The sequence below is a fragment of the Mastomys coucha genome, unplaced genomic scaffold, assembly GCF_008632895.1.
Source record: "Mastomys coucha isolate ucsf_1 unplaced genomic scaffold, UCSF_Mcou_1 pScaffold6, whole genome shotgun sequence".
NCBI classification, from domain to species: Eukaryota; Metazoa; Chordata; class Mammalia; order Rodentia; family Muridae; genus Mastomys; species Mastomys coucha.
The window spans coordinates 112,790,130-112,812,896 of NW_022196912.1; the positions used below are offsets into that span (position 1 = coordinate 112,790,130).

Sequence of the window (22,767 nt, forward strand, 5' to 3'; positions counted from 1 at the left end):
GATGAGAGATGTTCTACAGAACTTGTCACATCTTTGAAATTTAGAATATATTGCTTTCATAATATGAATTTTACTGCCCAACTGAAGTGTCTAATTTTTCAAGTTTGTAAGTTTATTAAGTGGTTTCAACATTTTTTGTTTGTTCGTTTTGACTATGAAAAAGACAGTTTAAAGAAAAGCCAAATTCTATTAAAAAATTTGCGGCATGTTTGTACATTGCTGTTTAATATCATTTTTGTAATGGCACTGCAACTTAGGCTGTAGTGCTGTGGGAAGGCCAGTGTCCTGAGAGCTGAAGCACTTTTTAACTTTTCCCAAGGTAATGCCGTGTCTGTAACACAGCATGGTAACAGTGGCCACACTTTGAAACTGAGGCAGCTTTGGAACAACTAGTTTAAATTTCTTTTTTTAATGTCTAAATGAATTTGCTCTGAGAAGCATAATACAGACTTTTATTTTGAGAGTGCTACTTTGGTAGAGTGGACGGACTGAGGTCCTGTGCCTTTCTGAAAGTAAATAGAGACATGGTCATAAAGGGTAAACATAGTTGGAATGACAATGCAAAAATGTATGGACAAGTCTTTGAAATGTTCCCATTTACTATTAGCTTATCATTTTAAAATAATTTTGGAGGGACTACATTATCACAAAATTATACAAAAAATTTTACAGGCATATGTACAGAAAGTATCAGAAAACAGACTTTGAACTCACAAGAATATAAATATACATATATATTCCCATATTCTGAAAAATATCATCAGAAATAACTCCACAGAAAATATACTTATGTTACTACTAAAGATCATTCTTGAAGTGTAGAAGTTGAGATTTAAGTGGTATATTTTAAATGACAGAAATATATAATTGCAGAGATAAGAAGGGTAAACTTCACAATAGGATGAAACTTGGCCTACTGTATTATGGAGTTTTATGTGTGGATTTTGAAACTGTTAAGGCAAGATGTGTCATATGTTTTAGAATTAAATAACAGACAACTGATTTCAAAAACTTGTTGTTTTAAAAATTAAAGTGTAAAAGGTGGTTAGCAAAGAGGATAATAAAAGCTCAAACATTCTGAGGACCAAATTTAACTGTTAAGATACAATAAAGTCACATCTATAAAAGTCTGTGTTTAACAATGTGAAGCCAGCCTGCTACTGTGGTCATTGCCTTTCCATTGAAAGATAGAGCATTAGCTAGTTATTCAACCATTTGATAAGCTGGCCTTGACCATGCTAACCCCAGAGGGTTAAAGGTCAGAAACAGCAAAAGAACAAAGGAGACAAGGGCCTAAAGCTGCATAGGTTCAAGTGAAATGGCAATTCTTCATTCAGTAAGTACATTGAATTTAAGGTGTTCATTCTAGCTTTGCTTCTCAGCTGGAGAATTTTATTTAAAGTTGTGTGAATTTCTAGAACAAGGCTTTTAATTATCACTTTGTAAAAAATATGTGTAGATGTCTTCTCAATTGTCTAGTAAAGGACCAGAAACAGAGAACAAGGGCTTAGATGGTTTAGCTTTTTACAAGGAACAATATGTGACAATCTAATTGTTTACAATCTAATTGTTTTCTGTTATTGAACAGTGACTAGAAACACATTTTAAAAGGTTTGTTTTTTAAGATAGGGTCTCATGTACTGCAGGCTAGCCTCAAATTCACTATGTAGCTAAGAATGATTTTGAATTTCTGATTCTGTGCTTGCACCTGGCATTGTAGGCATGCCCCATTTATATGTTGTGCTAGAGGTTAAATCCAGGGCTTTACGAATGCAAGGTAAGCACTGAGCTATATGTGCCCTAGCCCTACATTTAAATGGTTTATCGTTTAATTCTATGAGTTATAGACAAGCTTACTCTAACCCTAAAGCAATTACTACTTGTTTTAAATGAAACACTATAAGGAGTCACCCAGAGAAGAAATAGGCAAGATGGCTGGTAATGCAGAGCACTGGAGTGGACTATGTGCTTTGGCATGCATTTACATAGGAAACAAGTGGGACCACAATAGCTGGTGGTAGTCTTGGGCTATTAATTCATATACTGCAGGCACACACCATAATTTTCTGGGTTCAAAAACTAAAGGGCGGGTTCTGATTTATTACCATTTTCACAGTTGGTGGCTAATCCAGAGAGGTGGCCATATGATGACTACTCAAAAGTTAACCTGATCCCTGGTCTTTAGTCACAGAACTGACCATTGCAGTGACAAATGCTTGACTTACCAGTCTGGCAAGGACAAAAATAGTGGAAGCAATTTTTACTTTATGGTTTACTTGCTTAACATTACAGAATATTGTCTGTAACTAAAAGCTGGCAAACTGTCCAGAGGGAAAAACCTTAGAACTATATACCATGCTTAAATTTGAAATATTTTCCTTTTTATAATTTATTGACTTCTTTAATTTATTGACTACCATTTTATATAATACCAGTGCATTCTAAAACTTGGCCTAATTTAGACAGACCATTCAGTATGAGCATTGGAAGAGTCATCTTAAGCTTTAAGTTTCTTGCAATCTTTTCATCAGCTTTAAAACCGACCATGCTCCAAGCACTGCTTAGACAAAACTTCTTTGATGCGTGCGATATGTTCATTTCTGGTTTTAATAGTCACAATATTTCTAGCCATAGAAAACATATCAAACCAAACAGGGTTCCAGAAGCCTGGGGGGTGGAGTCTAATGCTACACTAAAACAAAAAAAAGCTCACACTAAAACAAAAGTGGAAACAACCAGTAGAGCATCCTCAGTGTCTTCACATGTAGAAAAATAAATTTTTATGCAGCAGTCTACTGGACTTTTCATCTTGAGGAAACTTTAGCGAGGCTAAACAGCAAAGTCTTAGGAAGTCCCAGTCTTTGGCAGCATTAAAGTGGAAGGACTCTGAGTTCTTCAGATGAACCTGGAGTCAGTCATTTTGGAAAACAGCCTTATAGGGTGGCATACATCTAATTAAATAATTTTTCTCAATACAAAATTAGAAAATTTTATGCCCAGTGTTATTATATGAATTTAATGCTTTTGTTTTACATAATAAACAAATGTTTGTTGATTAGATCATACCTTTAAATATTCAATATTATCTTTCAGTTAAGTGTTCCTGCTATCACAGTACCTTAAGAAAACTGTACACTTGGAAATGAAGTTCACTGTATCATTTTCCTATTAATGAGGCCATAATTGTGATTCATAATTTTATAGAGATGGCTTCTAAACACAGATCAAAATGAAAATATAGCAGTCATATACTGCTGACCTTGGATCTGTTCCTTAATTCAGGCTGTAAGAAGTATCCTAGGAGACATTTACCAGGAAAGCTTATAGAAGTTCCCTTAAGAAAAATCTTTGCATTTTGAAAACAGATTAGGGTGATGGTTGGTTATTCCTTTCCTTGTATAAGGTTGAAATATTTCATTGAACCTTAAGGAGAAACATTAGAAATGAGATTAAGTTGTTTTTTGTTTTTGTTTTTAAGACTGCTATACCCTAAAAATCTCCTGGGTAAGTAAGTCTGCCAAAATTCAACACTCCTCAATAAGAGGGGGAGGTTGGCTTTTACCAAATATTTAGTCATTTCTTGAAGTATAATTATCTGGCAGTGTGTGGACTACGGGTTGGTACATACAGCAAGCATTTTAAACGGTCTGTCTGCTGTTGTGTGGATGATTATCCCTCCCTGTCACAGTCTTCAGTTAGCACCACTTGACCATGCAGTTTGGTTTTGGTTTTTCCGACGTGGAACTGGTCTCTTGAGGTGAGATTTGTTTAGTCTTCCCAGCATCATACCTTTCAGTGAGGCATGTGTACACATTTCCAGACAAACAAACTGCAATCAGAAAAAGTGACAAGGAGTTTTACACATTCTAGATTTTCAGAAGATTTTGCCAACTATATCTACAATAACTCCTTTTGGTCTCTTTGTATGAGGTTAGTGGCTTTTCTAGTTTCTTCTGATAAATGCTGGTTGTGTTCATTGCCACATCTATATAGTTACTAAGTCTCGACAAAGTACTGACCTGCAGTCATCGCCTCCAGCGCTGACAACATGTCGATCACCACTGGTAAATCGAATATTTGTCACATGAGGGGAATGACCCAAGAACCTCTTATGCTTTGCCTATAATGGAAAAAGACAAAGCTCCCTCAGCAGTGATCTACACAAAGGTTCCAATAGCAAACCATAATTCATTACCAGAGTAGGGATTGTTGTAAAGTTTACAAGTCAGCATACAACAACTAGGTCATTTGGGCAGTCATCTTTTTTCTCTGAAGAATGGGATGCGGTGGTGGGGGAGTGGGGGCTGGAGTCTGTAATTGATTATAAATTTGATTCATAAAAGCTCATCAGAACTTTCCTACGAGTTTCCAAAGACTATGGATAAGGTTTTGTTTTGTTTTCTTTTTTTTTTTTTTGAGACAAAACATAGGCTGTCCTTGAATTTAGAAATCTACCTGCCTGCCTGTGCACCTCCCTCTGCCTCACATCTGCTGTGCTGGAATCAAATCTACTAGAAACAGATCTTTCAGGCTAGGTATGGTAGTAGATTCTACTTTGGGTGTTGAAACCAAAGTAAACCCTTAGAAACCCTTAGAAATAAAAAATTGCAGCATTTTCATGTTTGAACCACAACGTTTTAAAATATGTGCGTGTTGTGGGGTGCAGTGCTGGAGAGTTGGCTCAGTGGTTAAGAGTACTGACTGCAATTCTAAAGGTCGTGAGTTCAAATCCCAGCAACCCCACAGTGGCTCACAACCATCTGTAAGGAGATCAGGTGCCCTCTTCTGATGTGTTTGAAAACAGCTATAGTGTACTTACATATAAAATATGTGGGGAGAAAAAGGGTGACTCGTCTAAGATTCAACTAAAATAATACAAAATGCTAGACTTACAAATCTTTCTGGGCATGGAAAGTCATATAATTTAACCATGCCAAAATCATCTCCTGTCACAAGGCTGATTCCTGAGTGAGACACACAGGCACAGGTGACGTCCGCCTTCTCAGCATGTCTGGACCAGATTCCCATAACTTCATCTCCTAGAATACTAGATAGGGGGAAAGCAAATGCACCATAGATAGTTTGTTTAATGATTAAAATATCTATGCTATCTGTTGCCTCTGCCTCCCAAGTGCTGGGTTAAAGATGTGCAGTTCAGGAAAATGCTATGAAATCTTCATAAGAGTTCTTTTCAAGAACTTGTTGAGCCATGGAAACTGACTAATAAAGTATAGGACAGTGTTGAGTCACAAAGGGTCCCAGGATCAGCATGCCATTATTCTCTAAGATAAGATAACAAACTCTTGTATTCCCTTGTAAAATAAATTTAAAAATAGGGCTTTTCTACGTTTGTTTTGTTTTTGTTTTGTTTTGTTTTTTTGAGATGGTCTTGCCATATATCCCTGGGTAGCCTCAATTTCACTATGTAAATCAAGCCTGCCCCTAGAACCTGAAAGAACCCCCTCTGCCTCCCCCATGCTAGGACAATAAGAATTGAGGCACAGTGCCTAAGGCTGTTTTCCTGCTTTCTGTTCAAGCATGTGGCCTGTTTGTGCTAGAAAAGCACTCTACTACTGAGTCTCATCCCTAGCCCACATTTTCCAACTTTCTAACAAACCCCAAGTTACTTGTTTACCTAGTCCAGGTAGCCCACGTGATCCTGTCAATGGCAGCATGATCCACAAGATGTTTTCCTGAAGGCACTTCATAGACATGCCGTTTATAGCAGCCACTAGAAACCTGTTCTCAAAATGAGAGCAAACCTTTCTTAGACAAAGGCAAGTTCATTACCAGCAGACACAGTTGTATGTGTCATCATGAGGATGCAAAACTCAGTAAAACAGAAGGAAAGGCGATGCCGGTGAGAATAGCAGGTACAGAATGAGCAGATACCAAAGTCTAATGCACAGCAATCAAGGCTAGTATTTGGGACTCCTCCTAAGTAATGAGATCACTTGCCACAAAATCTTCTAATGGGCATGAGAATTATATATATAATCTATAACACGTATATACATAAGTAGTAAAGTTTATTTTCACAAAGAATGGGACACAGAATTAATACAGAAAACATAATAGACCTAAGGAGACAAGGTGCAGTAGTGCTTGGGCTTTCAGTGCATTCATTAAGGAAATGTACACACTGGATGCAGGACTGGTGTCCTACCTGGAGATGTCTGCTATCTGCAGAGAAGTCCATCTGAATGACAAAGCTTGGAATGTCTTTGCAGTAACTGATTCTGTTAAGGGTGGGACCCAATGTCAGGTCGTAAAAGTCCACTGAGTTCTCACTGGAACCCACTGCCAAATACCGGGAATCTGGACTAAATCTGAACACATAAAATGTAACAAAAAAGCTGTTAGGTCCCATGTAGTCGTTTACCTGTTTTTAAGATCAGAGACTTGCCCTAACAACTAAAAATCAATTTATGTTTGATAGAACTTTAGGTTACCTTGATAACTGATCAAGCATGCAGATTTTATTTGCCTATTAACATTTAGTAAAGGTTTTTACATTTTGATTATATATTAAATGTTTCTCCCAACTCTTTAAGTTTAAAATAACTTTCCTGTTTTGATCTCTTTGCTATTTTGAAGGTTTCTCTGTGTAATACTTCCTGGCTGTCCTGGAACTTGTTCTATAGACAGACCATGCTAAGCTCAAAATTAGAGATCCACCTGTCTCTGCTTCCCAAGTGCAAGAAGTAAAGGTGTGCACCACCATGGCTAGCTTCAAAATAACTAAAAATTAATCATTTCAGAATTGCTAAATTAATATACTTCATAAGACAGAAAATGAAGTCTTAAAATCCAAACAGCCAGATTAGCTCACTTGGGTTATTAGGGTAGAATGACAACTTCAAGCTGGAGGTTTTATATGCTAAGTTCCTTAAGATTTATAAGAGGATTTTATAGCTGAAAACACCCATTTTTGAGAGACCTGGACCCAATAATCTTATCAAATTTGCACAGTGTTTTGAAAGGGGTAGCTACTATGAAAATTAGTTTAACCACTAAGAAAGGATCAAGAAAGGGTTAAAGGCCACAGAAACCACGCAGTAGATAAAGGTGTGGCTAATGAAGCCTGACAACCTGAGTTCAATCCCTGGGACATAACGTGGTAGAAAGAGAGAACCAACTTCTGCAAGCTGTCCTCTGACTTCACTTGTACACCCTGTGATGTGTGCATACCTTACATGTATATTATATGTATATATATGAACACACAATAAATGTAATCTTTCAAAGAAGGCTTGGTTAATTTGAATTCTGGAGAATGGATATTCAGTGAGTATTGGCTAAATGAATGAACCAGGAATGCAGACTCAGGGAAGGCATATAAAAGGCAGTGAGGAAAAGCCTCTGGGGAGGAAGGCCACAGTTGATCTGTGAAGCCTTGTTGAGATTAAGCAAGATTAATTAAACCTTGGTTTTCAGACTTCTCAATGGCTGCTGGATCTCCTGTATCAAACAGTACAAAATAGTTCTCAGCACAGAGAGTTAGTTTACTGCATGTGTCTGGTACTTACAGTGTCATAAGACATTATAAGTGATGTTCATTGGGATTTTTAATTTAGCAAGGAGAATTAATATAGCCACACCAGCATGCAGCTGATAGGCAGGCATGGGGGATTCAGCTCAAGAAATAAAGCATCTGCATCAAAGGCATGAGGCCATCGGTATGATTCCCCCCATATGACAAAAATCAATAAGGTGTTAGCCTGTCAGGATGTATGGGCAAGTGTTTTAATGTTCATAGTGGTCATTGTAAAAGTCAACTAGAAAATGTATTCCATCTGTTGACTGACCTGATATCATGGATTGCACATCGCCTGTCTCTCTTCTTTCCCCATATTTTTAGAGAACTCACAAGTAATATAATAAATTCTCCATTTTTCATTCCAATAGCCACCATGTCACCTTCGGGGCTGTAACACACTGTCCGAGCAGCATGTCCCAAATTCACTTTGTTTAGCATCTTCTGCATAAGAAGCAAGAGTCACAGGAAACAATTACCATCAAAATCAATTTCTCCAAAACCCTCAAATTATACCAAGTTAAAGCTAGCAGTTGAGGATTTCCACTTCTTAAAAACTATAACCTCTCATTAAAAAGTGTTTGTACCTACTTTATCAGCAATGTCCCAGAGTCTGACTGTCCCATCTTCAGCAGCAGAAAGAAAGAAATCCCTGGAAGGATGTGTTGCTAGTCCCCAGATTGGCCCATCCACATGACCATTAACTAAAATGTTACATGCTGCATTTTTCTCTCCAACTTCAATTATTTCCGAATTCCTTGTCCCAACTAGTATCTTGCCCTGAAATACAATGGGACCAATGCACTTAATTTGATACAACAGCTACATGCTTTGAACTAATTCAGTTGTAAAGCAATCATTAGTTCATGGGAACATTCTATTCCTAGGGCCACACAACTGCAACATTGCTGGGTTACTACATGGTGTAGTCTGTGCTAGAGACAACTATAAGGATGCCCTTACACGCTTCAGTATCAGAGTTTTGGCTGACTGTCATAACTTTAGGACCTCCAGAATGGAAAATAAGTGCACCGGAAACACAGACACAGGGAGAAAGAACTGGAATTCATTTTTTAGTTAGTGAATTGCTAGGTGTGGTGGCTTCTACCTGTAATACCAACACCAGGAAGGCTGAGGGGGGATGACTGCATATTCCAGGCCAGATTGGACTACACAGCAGGTCTTATCTCAATCGTAGAAAGTTTAAATTTAACTACGATTTAAGTATACAGACAGGACAACACATGCGTATGATTTATAGACACACAATACAAGTGCATGGCAGTCTTTACAGAGATGTATGAGGTTCTGTTTTGTTTTTTAAAGATTTATTTATTATTATACATAAGTACACTGTAGCTGTAGAGGGCATCAGATCTCATTATAGGTAGTTGTGAGCCACCATGTGGTTGCAGGGACTTGAACTCAGGGCCTTCGGAAGAGCAGTCAGCACTCCTACCCACTGTGCCATCTCACCAGCCCCAAGGTTTTGTTGTTTTAAGAGAAGCAGAATAGAGGATACTAAAGGGACACTGAAAGAGAAAGCCCTCGAGCATCTGATTTTTTTTTTCTAACTGTAAATCAAGACTTGGATGCACTTAAAAACAAAGCAAACCCCTGCCCCAATTCATTACTTTTCTCTCTCTCCTCTCCTTCCTCTTCTCTTTATATTTATTTTTATTGGGGGTGGGGGAGGTTGACATAGGGTTTCTCTGTGTTCCCCTGGCTGTCCTGGATTTCACTCTAGCCCAGGTTGGCCTCAAACTCAGAGATCTGCCTGCCTCTGCCTCCTGAGTGCTGGGATTAAAGGTGGTGCCCAGCTAGAAGGCTTTCTAAAAAACAGTAATCCTTTTCTGAGAGACAGCTGAACTCAAGAGTGTACAATAGCTGAGTTGAGTATGGAGTAATTCCAGCATCCAGGAAGCTAAGGCAAGACCAAAATGGGTTCTCTTTTGATGTTAGGCCCTACTTGGCCTTGGTTTGAGCCTTGAGGACAAACCTGAGCCTAACCAAGGCCAAGTACGGCCCAACACTCCTTGAGTTTAATTTCATCAGTATTCACCCCTCACCCATTAAAATAAACAGTGCCTCTCTCAAGCCACCTTTTAGAGGCAGAATAAGTAAGCCAGGTCATTTTAAATTTTTTTTTTTAAATTTATTTATTTACTATATGTAAGTACACTGCAGCTGTCTTCAGACACTCCAGAAGAGGGCATCAGCTCTCATTACGGATGGTTGTGAGCCACCATGTGGTTGCTGGAATTTGAACTCAGGACCTTCAGAAGAGCAGTTGGTGCTCTTAACCGCTGAGCCTCTCACCAGCCCTCCAGGTCATTTTAAAACCTTTAAATTTTTAATTTTAAAACTTTGCTTAAGCAGCTAGAGAGATGGTTTGGCACTTTAGAGCAGTTGCTGCTCTTACAGAGGACCTGTGTTTGGTACCACAGTGCACAACCATTCGCAACTACAGTTCCAGGGGAACTGTCATCTGCCATCTGTGGGCCTACACACAGTACACATGTAGGTACAACACCCATACATACAGAACAAACACATCTTAAAACAATAGCTCTGCTTAACCTTGAGCCTGGTTCTAAGTTACAACCTTTGAGCAATGTACTATAAAAACTCCCCAGTCCTAAGACTGGAGTCTCACTCTCAGCCAACCAGTTCTGTTTCATTCATGCTGGCTTGCACAGACATTTCCTACATTGCACCTCATGCTCCTGGTCATGAATGGAAGTCTCTAAGGGAGGAATTCCTCAAAGCCAGTAGCACCATGGAAATCCGCTCTTGCTGGAGATAAATGGAAAGAGCTGCTCTAATTAAAAATGAGTAATTTAAAAAGGAGGGGGGTGCTGTCTGACTCAGCTGCCTGCCATTGAATCCCCTTCCCCTAACTGGGATACTTAGTTGTGCCTCAGTGGAAGAGGATGTGCTTAGGTAGGCCTATGGCAACTGGATGTCCAGGGTAGGGTGGTACCCAAGGGGGCTTTCCCTCTTCTGAGGAAAAGGGGATGAGGCACTTGGGGAAAGGACTTATAAAAGTAGGACTGGGAGGAGAGGAGGGATGGGGGGAGGCCAGGATGTAAAGTGAATCAACAGTCAATAGTGGGGATTTTCAACCCTATCTTACCATAGTTCAATCAGCAAATTCAAGACAATACAGAGATTTAAGTAGTGTTAGACACAAGTTTTCTGTGTTAGTGAATAGCAAATCACAGCAACCTATGTATCACTAAGTACTGCTTATTAGGCAAAGCGCAGGGATCACAGATGCTCTCTATTTTCTGCTGCAGCACACTGGCTCAAGGAACACCTTACTTTGCCTCTGCACACAGACCGAACACAATCTGTGACTTGTCCTGTCTCAAGCCTGAAGGCCCGGCATCGCCTCAGCTCCTGATCCCACAGCTTAACTGCACCTCCTTCCTTTGACCTAGGTATATAAAGACAAGACACAAATACGTATTTATAATTGACCACTACAATAATTTTCATCATAAACATTTAGTTGTCAGAGTATTTAAAATATTTATAATTTCCAGTATTCTAAATTTTCAGGCAATTTAAGGATACATACTGTATTTCAGTCAAGATATATAAGTTCAGTTAATTTTATTTTGTGAAATATTCATTTTCTTCTGGCACAAACATAACTTTACTTAGTCCACCATACATCACAATGCACTTCTCATAGCTCTCCACTGAGAAAATCCACATTTTTAAAAAAATAATTGTATGTGTACATACCATGGGGTGAGAGGACAACTCTGGAATCTGTTGCCCACTTCTACCTCTTTACCTGGAGATTCAACTCATCCCCAGGCATGCATGGTAAACATCTTAACCTACTAAGCTATCATACCAGCCCAACAAAGCCATTTTTAACATTAGAAAGAAAACTAAAATGCAAAGCAAAAAGAAGATTATAGATGCTATGTCAAAAAATTTACTTTTAAGAGCCAAAAGGACAGCACATGTCTGCAATTACTAAGATACACTGCTGAAACAGTGTAGCAGGCGATTAGTGAGTGAAGGTGCAAATGATGGGGTGCACAGTAGGAGATACTTGGTTTTGGAGTACTATATAAAGGATTAAATATCCGGGCAGTGGTGGAGCATGCCTTTAATTCCAGCACTTGAGAGGCAGAGATAGGCAGATCTCTGTTCAGATCAGCCTGGTCTACAGAGTGAGTTCCAAGACTTTTTGTGAGGAAGGAGCACAGGGTTTGAGGCAGTCACAGTATGTGACTGTGGCAACATCTGTGTAGACAGGCTGGCCTCAAAGTCACAGAAATCCGCCTGCCACTGCTTCCAGGTGCACCACCACACCCAGCCTTAATTTGACTTTTGACAGATTTTTAAATTATTTGCATACATGTCTCTGTGGGGGTCTGTGCATGTATGAATGTGGGTGCCCTCAGGGTTACAGGTAGTTCTGAGCTGCCCAACCTGAGTGCTGGGAACTGAACTCAGTCCTCTTCAAGAAGAGTCTATGCTGATAACTGCTGAGCTGTTTCTCCAGACCCTCAATACTTTTTCTTTCTTTCTTTTTTAATTTTTGGTGTGTGTGTGTGTGTGTGGTCACAGGTCAGTGTGCACCTCCATTACCTCCACCTTTCTTTGCAGATGATCCAAATGAGCTAGCTGGGCTTCTCCCACGGGAGTGTTGGGATTACAAATGCTTGTGCTTACTTGGTCTGGCTTTTCAAGGTTTTTGTGGGTTCTAGGGTTGGCCCTCAGGTCATCAGGCACATAGAGTAAGCACTTTTACTCCCTGAACCCTCACCTCAGCCCACAAATCAATTTTAAGTATTTGGTTATAGTGTAGGTATTTGAAAGTGACTTCAAGGTCTCTCCTCACACTTCTGTTTGAGATCTTATAAGAATGATTTCCCAAGGCCCTTTCCAGCACTCTCTTCACTCCTTGATCATACAGCTACGGAAGCCTTACAGTAGGGAGACAACAGGAGACCAAGATGCAACTTGTCGGCAATACTGATGCAAGCATACAAAGATTTGGGACACCATTCTCTTTTTTTTGGTTTTTCGAGACAGGGTTTCTCTGTATAGCCCTGGCTGTCCTGGATCTCACTCTGTAGACCAGGCTGGCCTCGAACTCAGAAATCCTCCTGCCTCTGCCTCCCAAGTGCTGGGATTAAAGGCATGTGCCATCACTGCCCGGTTGGGACACCATTCTTAATCAGAGGGACAACTGCATATGCCTGTTTCAGACAAGCAGAACTCTGGCTACGGTTCAGGTGTATCTAAAATGTCTGATAGTGGGCTGGTAAGATGGTACAGTGGGCACAGACACTCTAAGCCTGATGATCTGAGTTTGACCTCTGAAATGAATGCACACAGTGAAGGAGATAACCTATTCCCACAGATTGTCCTCTGATTTCTATACATGGGCTGGGGCACGTACCTTCTTTTCTCTCTTCCAAATGAAAAATAAAATGTAAAAAAGTGAATTAAGACAAGAATTTAGAGAATCCAAAGAATCTACATTGATAGCTATGAAGGAGAAGTACATGAGTAATTTAGCCTTTGCAGCCTAGAAGGAAGAGCCTTGAACACCTCACTAAGCCTTGGATAGATAGCAAATGTGTAAACAGTCAGCTAGGATATGAAAAGGGACTCACGGCCTTTCCTTGCCACCGGTCACAATCAGTCCATCTCGCAGGGTGGTGTACATGGCAAACACAGGCCCATTGTGCGCTCTAGCCACCACTCTGCACAATATGTGATCTTTCCACACACAGACATCACCACTGATGGTACCTGTAAACGTCAAGTTATTCTGAAAAGGAGTGGGGAAGGGGGGAGACAAACTCATCAAAAGTTCAAAGAGAGGTCGCACAGATGTCATCCTCTATGTGGGTGGAATGCTAGTTCACCTGCTTTGACAAAGCACATGCAAAGGGTGGTGGGAGACCCTGGACCCAGGGCAGGAGGCTGAAATGAGGCTGAGCTCCGAGAGGCTCTTTCCTTTCTCAAGTCTGTCCTTTAGTAGTGAGATTAGCCTTGGATTAGTCTCTCTTAAAATACTGTAGTTCTGGCTTGCACTGGTCTTTCGACAGGTGCCTTTGGCTGTCCAATAACTAAGTCAAAGGTCACCAAACACTAGGAGTAAAAACAAGGGGCAGTTAGAAATAGGGATGAAAATAATGTGAATTTGGTAAGGATTTTCTTCTTCTTTTTTTTGAAAGATATATTTATTTATCCTATGTATATGAGTATACTGTAGCTGTCTTCAGACACACCAGAAGAGGGCATTGGATCCCATTACAGATGGTTGTGAGCCACCATGTGGTTGCTGGGAATTGAACTCAGGACCTCTGGAAGGGCAGTCAGTGCTCTTAACTACTGAGCCATCTCTCCAGCTCTGCCCCATCCCCTTTTAAAGGATTTTCTTTATAGAAAGTAAGTCTGTCTACAGCCAAGTTAGAGATGTCACTAACTCCTGCAGATGTAGGAAGCTAGGTTACCACTTGCTGCCTCTCTACAGTTAGCACACGCTTCAGCTGTGAACACCCCAGCATTCTTCCTCCTCTTCTCTTTCCCATCCATAGCACAGAAGCATCACATGACTCCACGTACATACGTCTGTGGCTTCATGTTTTCATGTATAGCTATAGCAGTTGAGAAATGCTTAAACTGAACACAAACTTATCTTGTAAGGAGACATTCTGGCCACACTACTGCTTCACACATTAAAAAGCTACCTTCCCCCCTGTACTAGCTATCACATTTGTCTGTTTGCTTATTTATTTTGACCAAAAATGGACATTTGGCTACAAAGTAATTTTATAGATGAAAGTTCATCTGCATGGGCAGATCAAATGCCAGGGTCACTACAACCTGGGATTTTTTTCTGGAAACCAGTGATTGCTCTTGTATTAAAAATAAAAGAGATTCCATTTGATATTGTTAGTTTTTTATTTAAATTGTGTTCAACTGTTCTAACCTTGTAACTTCCTTTCTTAAAATATATAAAGCCCACATATTTATTTATTTATTTATTTTTAAAGATTTATTTATTTTATGTACACTGTAGCTGTCTGCAGACACACCAGAAGAGGGCATCAGATCTCATTACAGATGGTTGTAAGCCACCATGTGGTTGCTGGGATTTGAACTCAGGACCTTTGGAAGAGCAGTCAGTGCTCTTAACCACTGAGCCATCTCTCCAGCCCAAGCCCACATTTTTTTTTTAAAAGTCCACTTAGTTTTCTGTGGAACCAAAGGGTTTGAAAAGCCTAGCCAGGGCAGGGTATTAAAGGAGAGAGATGTGATTATAAACTGCAGACACAGGTGGACAGAATGACAGAAAGCAAGAAGCTCTTGACCACTCCACTAAGGGCAGGGACTGTGCTCTGTGCTCCCCTGAATCAGACAGTGGCCCAGAGCTCTTCCAACCACAAGATGAACAGGTTCCAGTGACAGAGCAAGGGAAACATTACATCTAAATCTGCCCTGAAACCACCTGAATGTGGTTTTTCAGTTCCCCTCCTTTGGACTAGGAGACTTAGCTTTGTCACTTGCAGAGATGACAAGCATACAGCCAATGACCTCATTCACTTTCAGTCACTCCTTAGTGGTTAAAAGGAACAGACTTTTAAAAGATGACTTATGTCCTTGACTGGGATTTGTAGTGACTGTCTGGTTCCAGTTCCCAGTCAATATTCATGCTGTTTATGAATATACAGCAAGGCACATTCAAGGTCAGACCATCACACAGCACTTTAACAGACATACTGCACCAAATGCGACAGCAAGCATCGTCTGCATCCGGGCGTCCTCCAGGGGGCTCAGGAGCCCCTTTTTGCTGAGAAGAGCCCTTCCGGCCAGGGTCCAGAACCTCACGTGCTTTATACCCACAGAGACAAACTGGGTATCTGAATCTGGTCGAAATTCTGCTACAAAAATACGTTGGTTGTGCCCACCTCTGCTGGCAATTTTAGCCCCTGGTACAGAAGACACAACAAAATTTTCCAGGTTAGTATAAGAAGTTATCTAATTAACAGGACTTAACAGTTTCCTCAAATTGCATAGTTTAAAACAATTACTTAACAATCACATGACCTATAGTCATAGTACATACATGTTCACAGTGATATATTTTATAGGCTACTCTGTGACAATTTAGAGGACATTTTAAGGACCATACATTTTTCTATATGGCTCCATTAATTTCTCATTATAGAAATTAAGTGCTCTGTCCAGAGTGTTAGATAATTTATTCTATTGGGTTTCCATTCTCAATCCCAGCACTCTGGGGAGGTAGAAGCAAGTGGATCTTTGTGAATCTAAAGCCAACTAGTATCTATGCAATGAATTCCAAGGCAGCCAGGCTACACCGCGAGACTCTGTCTCAAAAAAGAAATGTATGTATCTTTTCACCATTTAAGGGATATATAGTTTAGTGGCAGGCCAACCTGTGTAGTATGTGTCATGTGTGCATATGTGTATGTTTGTATATATCTTTTCACAGGTAAGGGATGTGGCTCAGAAACAGGTCACCTATATAGTATGTGCTGTGTATATATGTAGGGCATATGTGTTTATGTGTATTACAAGTGTGTATATATGTGTTTTATATGCTCATGTGTATGTATATATATATATGTATGAGTGTTTATGTGTGTGTGTGTGCGCGTATCTTTTTATGAATATCTTTTTATCTTTTTTTCAGTGGCAGATTACCCATGTAGCATGTGCCAGGCTCTGGGTTGGATATTAGTACCTTTTGTTTTGTTTTTTTGTTTTTGTTTTTTTTGGTTTTGTTTTTGTTTTTTTTTGGTTTTTCGAGACGGGTTTCTCTGTGTAGCCCTGGCCATCCTGGAACTCACTCTGTAGACCAGGCTAGCCTTGAACTCAGAAATCCGCCTGCCTCTGCCTCCTAAGTGCTGGGATTAAAGGTGTGCGCCACCACTGCCCGGCTATTAGTACCTTTTTTAAGGAAGGGTCTCAATTATATGTTTTAAGTTTTCCTTGAATTTGATATGTAGCCCAGGCTGGCTCCAAGTTCATGGCAATCATCTTGCCTCATTCTCTTGAGTGCTAGGATGACAGGCAAGTACCCCCAGGCTGGAAATTTTCATTTTTTATTAAAAATACTTTTATCTTATAAAATATTTTATTATAATTTGTTATTATTTATATAATTATATATTTTCTATATTTATATAATTATATACTTTATATATTATATAAAAATATTTTATTAAACATATTTTTTAAAAAATACCTCAGAACTAAACAAATCATTAGCAACAACGCAGACATAGTTTCTTACCAAAGGGAAATCATAGCAAGTAATTTTAAACACTAAATGGGTTTCATTGTTCCATGTTTTCTTAGTTTATGCCTACAGGGCTTTTTAAAGGGGACATATACAGTGCTGCCACTGTGTGCTATGTTTTATAGGACTATAACAAAAATGGTTTCAATCACCAAGTTAAGACAAATGTTAATAGACAGCTTCCATATTGCCTAATATTCTTGTGGCTTACTGTTGTTGTTTTTAACTATGTAAGTGAAAAGTAACCTACCTTCCTGCCATCTCCAAATGGTAACAGTGTGCTCTGGGTCTAGCCCTACAGACAGCAGCAGCTTCCCAGTAGCACTGAAGCTGACAGAACACACACCCTTTGAATGGGAGCATCTTAGTATAGACAGCGTCTGCTTGTTCACTGCATCCCAGATGTGGACAGATGGGGCTGTAGCTGCACAAAGATAAAATCCAAGAGTTACAACTATCCCCACATTTCTGCTTCTGAATCTAGTATACACCCACCTCAAAAGCATGGAGACAGTTATGTACTTAAAAGGGATGTAGTTTATAATAGCTCAAAACTGAAGCTAAAATTTAAACAAGGAAAATAAGAAGAAAAGGAAAGGGAAAAATACAGAATCCTTCAGGATACTTTATAAATGGCACTCTCAAGAAAGTTTTACATTTTTCAATCTTCATAGAGGTTCTGTGGAAACTATACACACTTAACACAATGCATATGATGCACACAAGTAAACACTGATATCCTCTGAAAGCAATGCAAAGCACCTGCAACCAACAGGCAGCAAGGAATCTGGGAAAAGGCTTCACACACTTTAAAATAAAGACTTTAAAAACACTGTGCCACTAGATAGATAACACCGGCACTCTTAAAGAGGTGCGCCTTATTTGTGGCTCTCTAAGTTCCTCTGCACCCCCTCCTGCCCATCTGGGAAATGAGCCAAGGGCTTCATGCTTGCTGAGTAAGTGCTCACTACTGAACACCATCACTGCCTGCTTCCCTCTTATTTTCTAAACTAAAATGTCATAGTTTAGTTTTGTAATATCTCCTTTTCAATGTATACCCTAAACATTAAGTTAATTCAGCAGCTAATTCAGTCTCAGGATATAAGTACTCTTATGAAAACACTCAACATACTAAAGTCATTTGCTCAAGTTATAAATTGTGAAGATGGAAAAACATTACATAAGATAAGCTTCTAGGAATTATTTTACACAGAAGGAAATTCTGGTCTTTAAAAGATAAACTTTGATAAATTTGGACATTTTACACCATGATAAGAACCCTTCAAATAAAGCAGTTAAAATAAGAGAGATGAAGCTTTTGTTTTGTTTATCCAACTGTAAAACATGGAGATATAAAAGTTTTACCAATAATAAAATGAATTACTTATATGTGAAAACTCTGGGGACTGGAATTTACATCAGCTGGTAGAGTGCTTGCCTAGTATGCATAAAGCATAGCTTCTGACCCCCAGGGTGACATAAAAATCAGGTGTGCCGGCATACTTCTTTCTATATTCGGAGGACTCAGAAGGTGTAGACAAGAGAATGAGAGATCCAATGTCATCCTCATATGTGTAGGGAATTTCAGACTAGCCTCAGATATATCAGCTTTTGTCTTAAGAAAAGGGGAGGGGATTGTCACAATTATTTGAGCATTAAATTGAATCCCTCATTCATTAAAAGTCAAAGCATAAGGCAGTGAGCAAGCCTGCAGGACTGCTCAGCAGGAAAACATGCCTGCCACAGCACAGAGCCAAGGGAAGCAGAAAGGGAGCGCAGCTCCCACACACTGTCCTCTGACCTCTGCATGCATGCCAGGACACAAGTACACAGCCAAACAAACAAACAAACAAACAGATAAATATAATGTTTAAAATTTAAAAGTGAAATTACACTGCAAATTGATAAGGAATATAAATGGCTTAAATTAAAAGTACAAATGCAGTAACTGCTATTACAATGGTATAGTTTTCTGAAAATGATAAACATTAAACATTTGTATGTCTGTTTACAAAAGGTACCTCTGAGATATCCACATACTGTATTTACTAAAAAACAATGGGATAGATAATAGATTTTCAATAAATTGTCAGTAAATATATCACAAATTAAAAAGAGTTCCATTTGTCTAAAATTCAAATAGCAAATCATTTCCAATTGAATTACAGAATGTGTGTGTGTGTGTGTGTGTGTGTGTGTATGTGCGTGTGCGTGCATGCACACACACGCGTGCATCTGGAGGGCAGAGGTATAAGGTTCTCCAGTGAGTTCCAGGCAGTTATAAGTTGCCTGATGCATATGATGGGAACTAAACTCAGGTTCTTTACAAGAGCAGGGTGTACTCTTAGCCTCTGAGCCTCCTTTCTAGCTCTCTCTAACAGTTAAAGGTTTCAGGTCTCACATTAAGATCATCATCTCATTTTGAATTGTTTTTTTTGTACAGGGTGAGACACACAGATCTACTCTAATTTCCTACAAGTGGATAGACAGTTTCCAAAACAGCAGCAACAACAAGCAAGCAAACTAACAGTCAAAACAAAGTAAAGTGCTGTTGGGGTTGGACTTGTGCACCGTGTATTCAGATAAAGAGTTCTGTGCCCCAGGGTCAGCTTGCAGTCTGGACATGGGCATTGTATTGACAATGTGAGGTAAAAAATGCTCCCCAATAACTTCTGATTGGATAATAAAAGGCTAGAGCCTGTAACTGGGCAGGAGAGAGAGGAAGGCATGACTTGAGATTGAGTAGGGAGGTCTCAGGTAGGGACCATGAAAGAAGGAAAAAGGTAGGGGAAAGAGGTCACTGGGAGGCAAGGATGGACCATGAGGGTGGGCCATGTGGATGGACCAGGAGCATGTGGCCTAGAGAAAACTGCCGTGAGAACACACATGGAGCAGAACAAACAAAACAAGTCAGTTGGTAAGTAACACTGGGCCTGTGGCTGGGATGTGGGTTAGAATAGCTCAAAACTTGCCCAGTTTAAGCTTACAGCTTGTTAATAAAAATATCATATTTCTGTGCTTTTTATTTGGGAGCTATATGGTATAGAGTGGGGCAGGACCCCCCCCCCCAATAAAATAACTTTTAGAAAATGTTACACAACAGACCTCTATGTAGTACTTACAACCTGTGAAATCCCATTGTGGAACTATACTTGTGCATAGTGCTGAAATGCCCTATCTAGTCTCAGAGAGATATGAATGGAACCACCCCACTGTGCTGAGATATTACCAAAGCTATTGTAATGACCTGCAGAACATGGCTGTGCCCAGTAATGCTTTATTTATGGATTCAGAAATTTGAATTCCATGTGATTTTAGTTATGAGTTTTCTGATTTTTTTCTCAACTCTCCAAATTTGTTTAAATAAGAAAAAGAAAAAAAACAACAACTATCTTCAGCTCATGTGCTACACAGAGCAAGTGCTGGGCTACATTTGGCCCAAGGGCGGCAGTTTACTAATTAGTGGACTAGTTGAAGCACAGAATCATACTGCTTTTTAATGAAAAGTATAGAATAGAAATTTCTGGGGAATATTTTCTTATTAAATTGCTAATACTTAATGTACTACAAAAATGAAAATATAGCTGAAAAGCCTAGATATTATAGTATATAAATACAACGGACATATAAAAATAGATATATATTATTAATTTAATTGCTTTCTTAAGTTCATGAAGCCATGGTCAAATTAGTTATAAAAATTACTTTTAAACATACATGATTTGCTGCTATAACATATTCAACAACAGAAATAGCTTATAAATTAATACATCTTGTATTAGCTATATGATATTAGCAAGTTAGTGACTATCATGAACAATTTGTGTGATGACTACATGTGATGTCAGAAAAATCTTCAGAATAGCTCCAGGCACACTTGAAAGGTCAAAACACTTATGAGGGAGTGTGTTTGTGTGTGTGTGTGTGTGTGTGTGTGTGTGTGTGTGCGCGAGAGCACACACTTATGTGTGGAGGCTAGAGGGCAACCTGGCTTCACTCTTCTGCAGGTACTCTCCACCTTATTTTTGAGACTGGAGCTTGCCCATTAGGCTTGGCTCCCTGATGTGCAAATCCCAGGGTCCATCCTGCTGCTAGGAAGTTTGTATGTGTGCACTTGTATGCCTGGCATTTTCACATGGGTTCTTGACCTCAGGTACTCACCTTTGTAAGGCAAACATTTTACTGACTCAGCTATCTTTCCAGTCCCCACACCATTTTTTAAAAATACTATTATTATTGAAGATTAAAAAATGATGTTATTTGTCATTAATATTCTATAAGCCGTATGTGGAGCAGTAAGATGCTTGGACTTTTAGGGAGGAATATGATATTTGCATGTACCAATGTACAACTATAGCAGACAGTATTCTGTTTTCCTTACCTGACATGTCTGCAGAATCACCTATAAAGATGAATAAGTAAAAAAAGTTATCTATAATAATATGGATAACAGCAGTAAATTTATAAAACACAACCATAATTTTTAAGTTATTTAAATAATAAAATATCTTATACAAAATTAGGTTATTACATAGAACTGAGTGGACTGAAAGAAGGCACTTCCATTATCTATATATATATTAACATTCTATTTTCATTTTTATTTGGGTATATTTAATAAGTCATACGCAATTAACCATAATATAATTAATCACAATAATTTTAAAGTAATATAATCTGAACCTTTTTGGGTTTATAAAATTCATTGCTAAGTACAAGTGGGAGGCTTGATGCATCTGTGCCTGTATGAAAGAAGTTGTGAGGAACATGGCAGAAAAGGTTAGTAAATAACCCAAAAAGTAAAAGGGTTTCTTCATTGTAACTAAAAATGTTCTGTATGTGTTGTACTTGACTACCCTGCCTTCTGAGCCCAAGAACTGCCATACTGGGGTGTTTAGCTGTGCCTACTTGCAAAACATCACCATAGCTGGGCATGATACTATTGCATCCCCTCATAGTGAGATAGGGAGGGCCATGAGACCTGACCTGAGTATCCAGCCACTCTACACTACCCACTCTGCAACTAGGCCCTAACTTCACATGGCCTCATGGAGGGGCTGCAGTATCTAACCTGAGGGAGACCAGGGGGCTCCCACCTCTACAGCTATGGAAATGCCATCATCTGTGATAGATAAAGACTGTCAGGTGGCCCCCAAAGGGCCTGTAGGAAACCCCTGACCCACACTCTGTAAGTAATCACAAAGGTGGTCCCCATACTGAACTTTGGTGAAGTGGTACCTTGGTTTATTTTGGGGACCTTAAGAGAAGGACAAATATTTATGACTCCCCCATAGTAAGACTTTTTAGAAATAATATGAAAGAAAGAAAAATGTGTATGTTCATATTTATGGTAGAAATGCCTACAAGTAAAGCTTAAAGGAATGACAGTGCGTAGCAAGAAGAGATCAGGGAAAAGTTATAAGCCCACTTAAGGGACATGACAACTTTCTACGTCAACCAAGTCTTATACCCACCAATGTGAAAGAGTGATTTCAAGGATAAATTGATAACATAGCATATAGGTATCTTTATCAGGAATATGAGGAGAGTATTTGACTCTGCAATTTTTAGCTCTGAACATACTCTAATCACCAACTGGTGAAAAGACTTGACCCTGTGTCACATGAAGAAAAGTTGATATAATGGGGTATGTGTCTTAGTAGTTAAACTTGTCCTTGGATAAGAAAATGGGTTACAGATAAAAGCTGCAGCATTACAATCTAAATGATTAGTTACCAGTAAAGATACAATTATCAAATTAACTACATTGCAGCCTTTCATCTCGTGTGTGTGTGTGTGTGTATGAGTGTATATATGCATGCAGATGCACATGTGGAGGTCAGAGGTTAACCTCCAATATCTCTCCTTTTTAGGCACCAATCGCTTTTTTCTCTTTCTTTTCTTTTTTTAAGAAAAGGGC

The 22,767-nt window shown here is 39.2% G+C and overlaps 1 protein-coding gene across 11 annotated transcripts in view; it reads right to left on the minus strand.

Moving 5' to 3' along the window:
- Positions 1–437: 437 nt before the first annotated feature.
- Positions 438–22,767, minus strand: part of Eml5 (EMAP like 5) — a 119,024-nt gene continuing 96,694 nt past the window's right edge. For 4 of the 11 annotated variants that reach the window (XM_031357752.1, XM_031357754.1, XM_031357753.1 and 1 more), the window contains 12 exons: positions 21,229–21,249; positions 17,098–17,271; positions 15,302–15,510; positions 13,186–13,343; positions 10,862–10,976; positions 8,129–8,317; positions 7,809–7,981; positions 6,167–6,329; positions 5,636–5,739; positions 4,894–5,047; positions 4,020–4,120; positions 438–3,829 (listed from right to left, as the gene is read on the minus strand). In XM_031357752.1, the coding sequence (XP_031213612.1) occupies positions 3,793–3,829; positions 4,020–4,120; positions 4,894–5,047; positions 5,636–5,739; positions 6,167–6,329; positions 7,809–7,981; positions 8,129–8,317; positions 10,862–10,976; positions 13,186–13,343; positions 15,302–15,510; positions 17,098–17,271; positions 21,229–21,249 (1,598 nt within the window). In that variant the 3' untranslated portion in view covers positions 438–3,792. Of the gene's footprint in view, positions 3,830–4,019; positions 4,121–4,893; positions 5,048–5,635; positions 5,740–6,166; positions 6,330–7,808; positions 7,982–8,124; positions 8,318–10,861; positions 10,977–13,185; positions 13,667–15,301; positions 15,511–17,097; positions 17,272–21,228; positions 21,250–22,767 lie in introns of those variants that run through there. The other 7 variants (XM_031357755.1, XM_031357756.1, XM_031357757.1 and 4 more) reach the window with 7 other exon arrangements.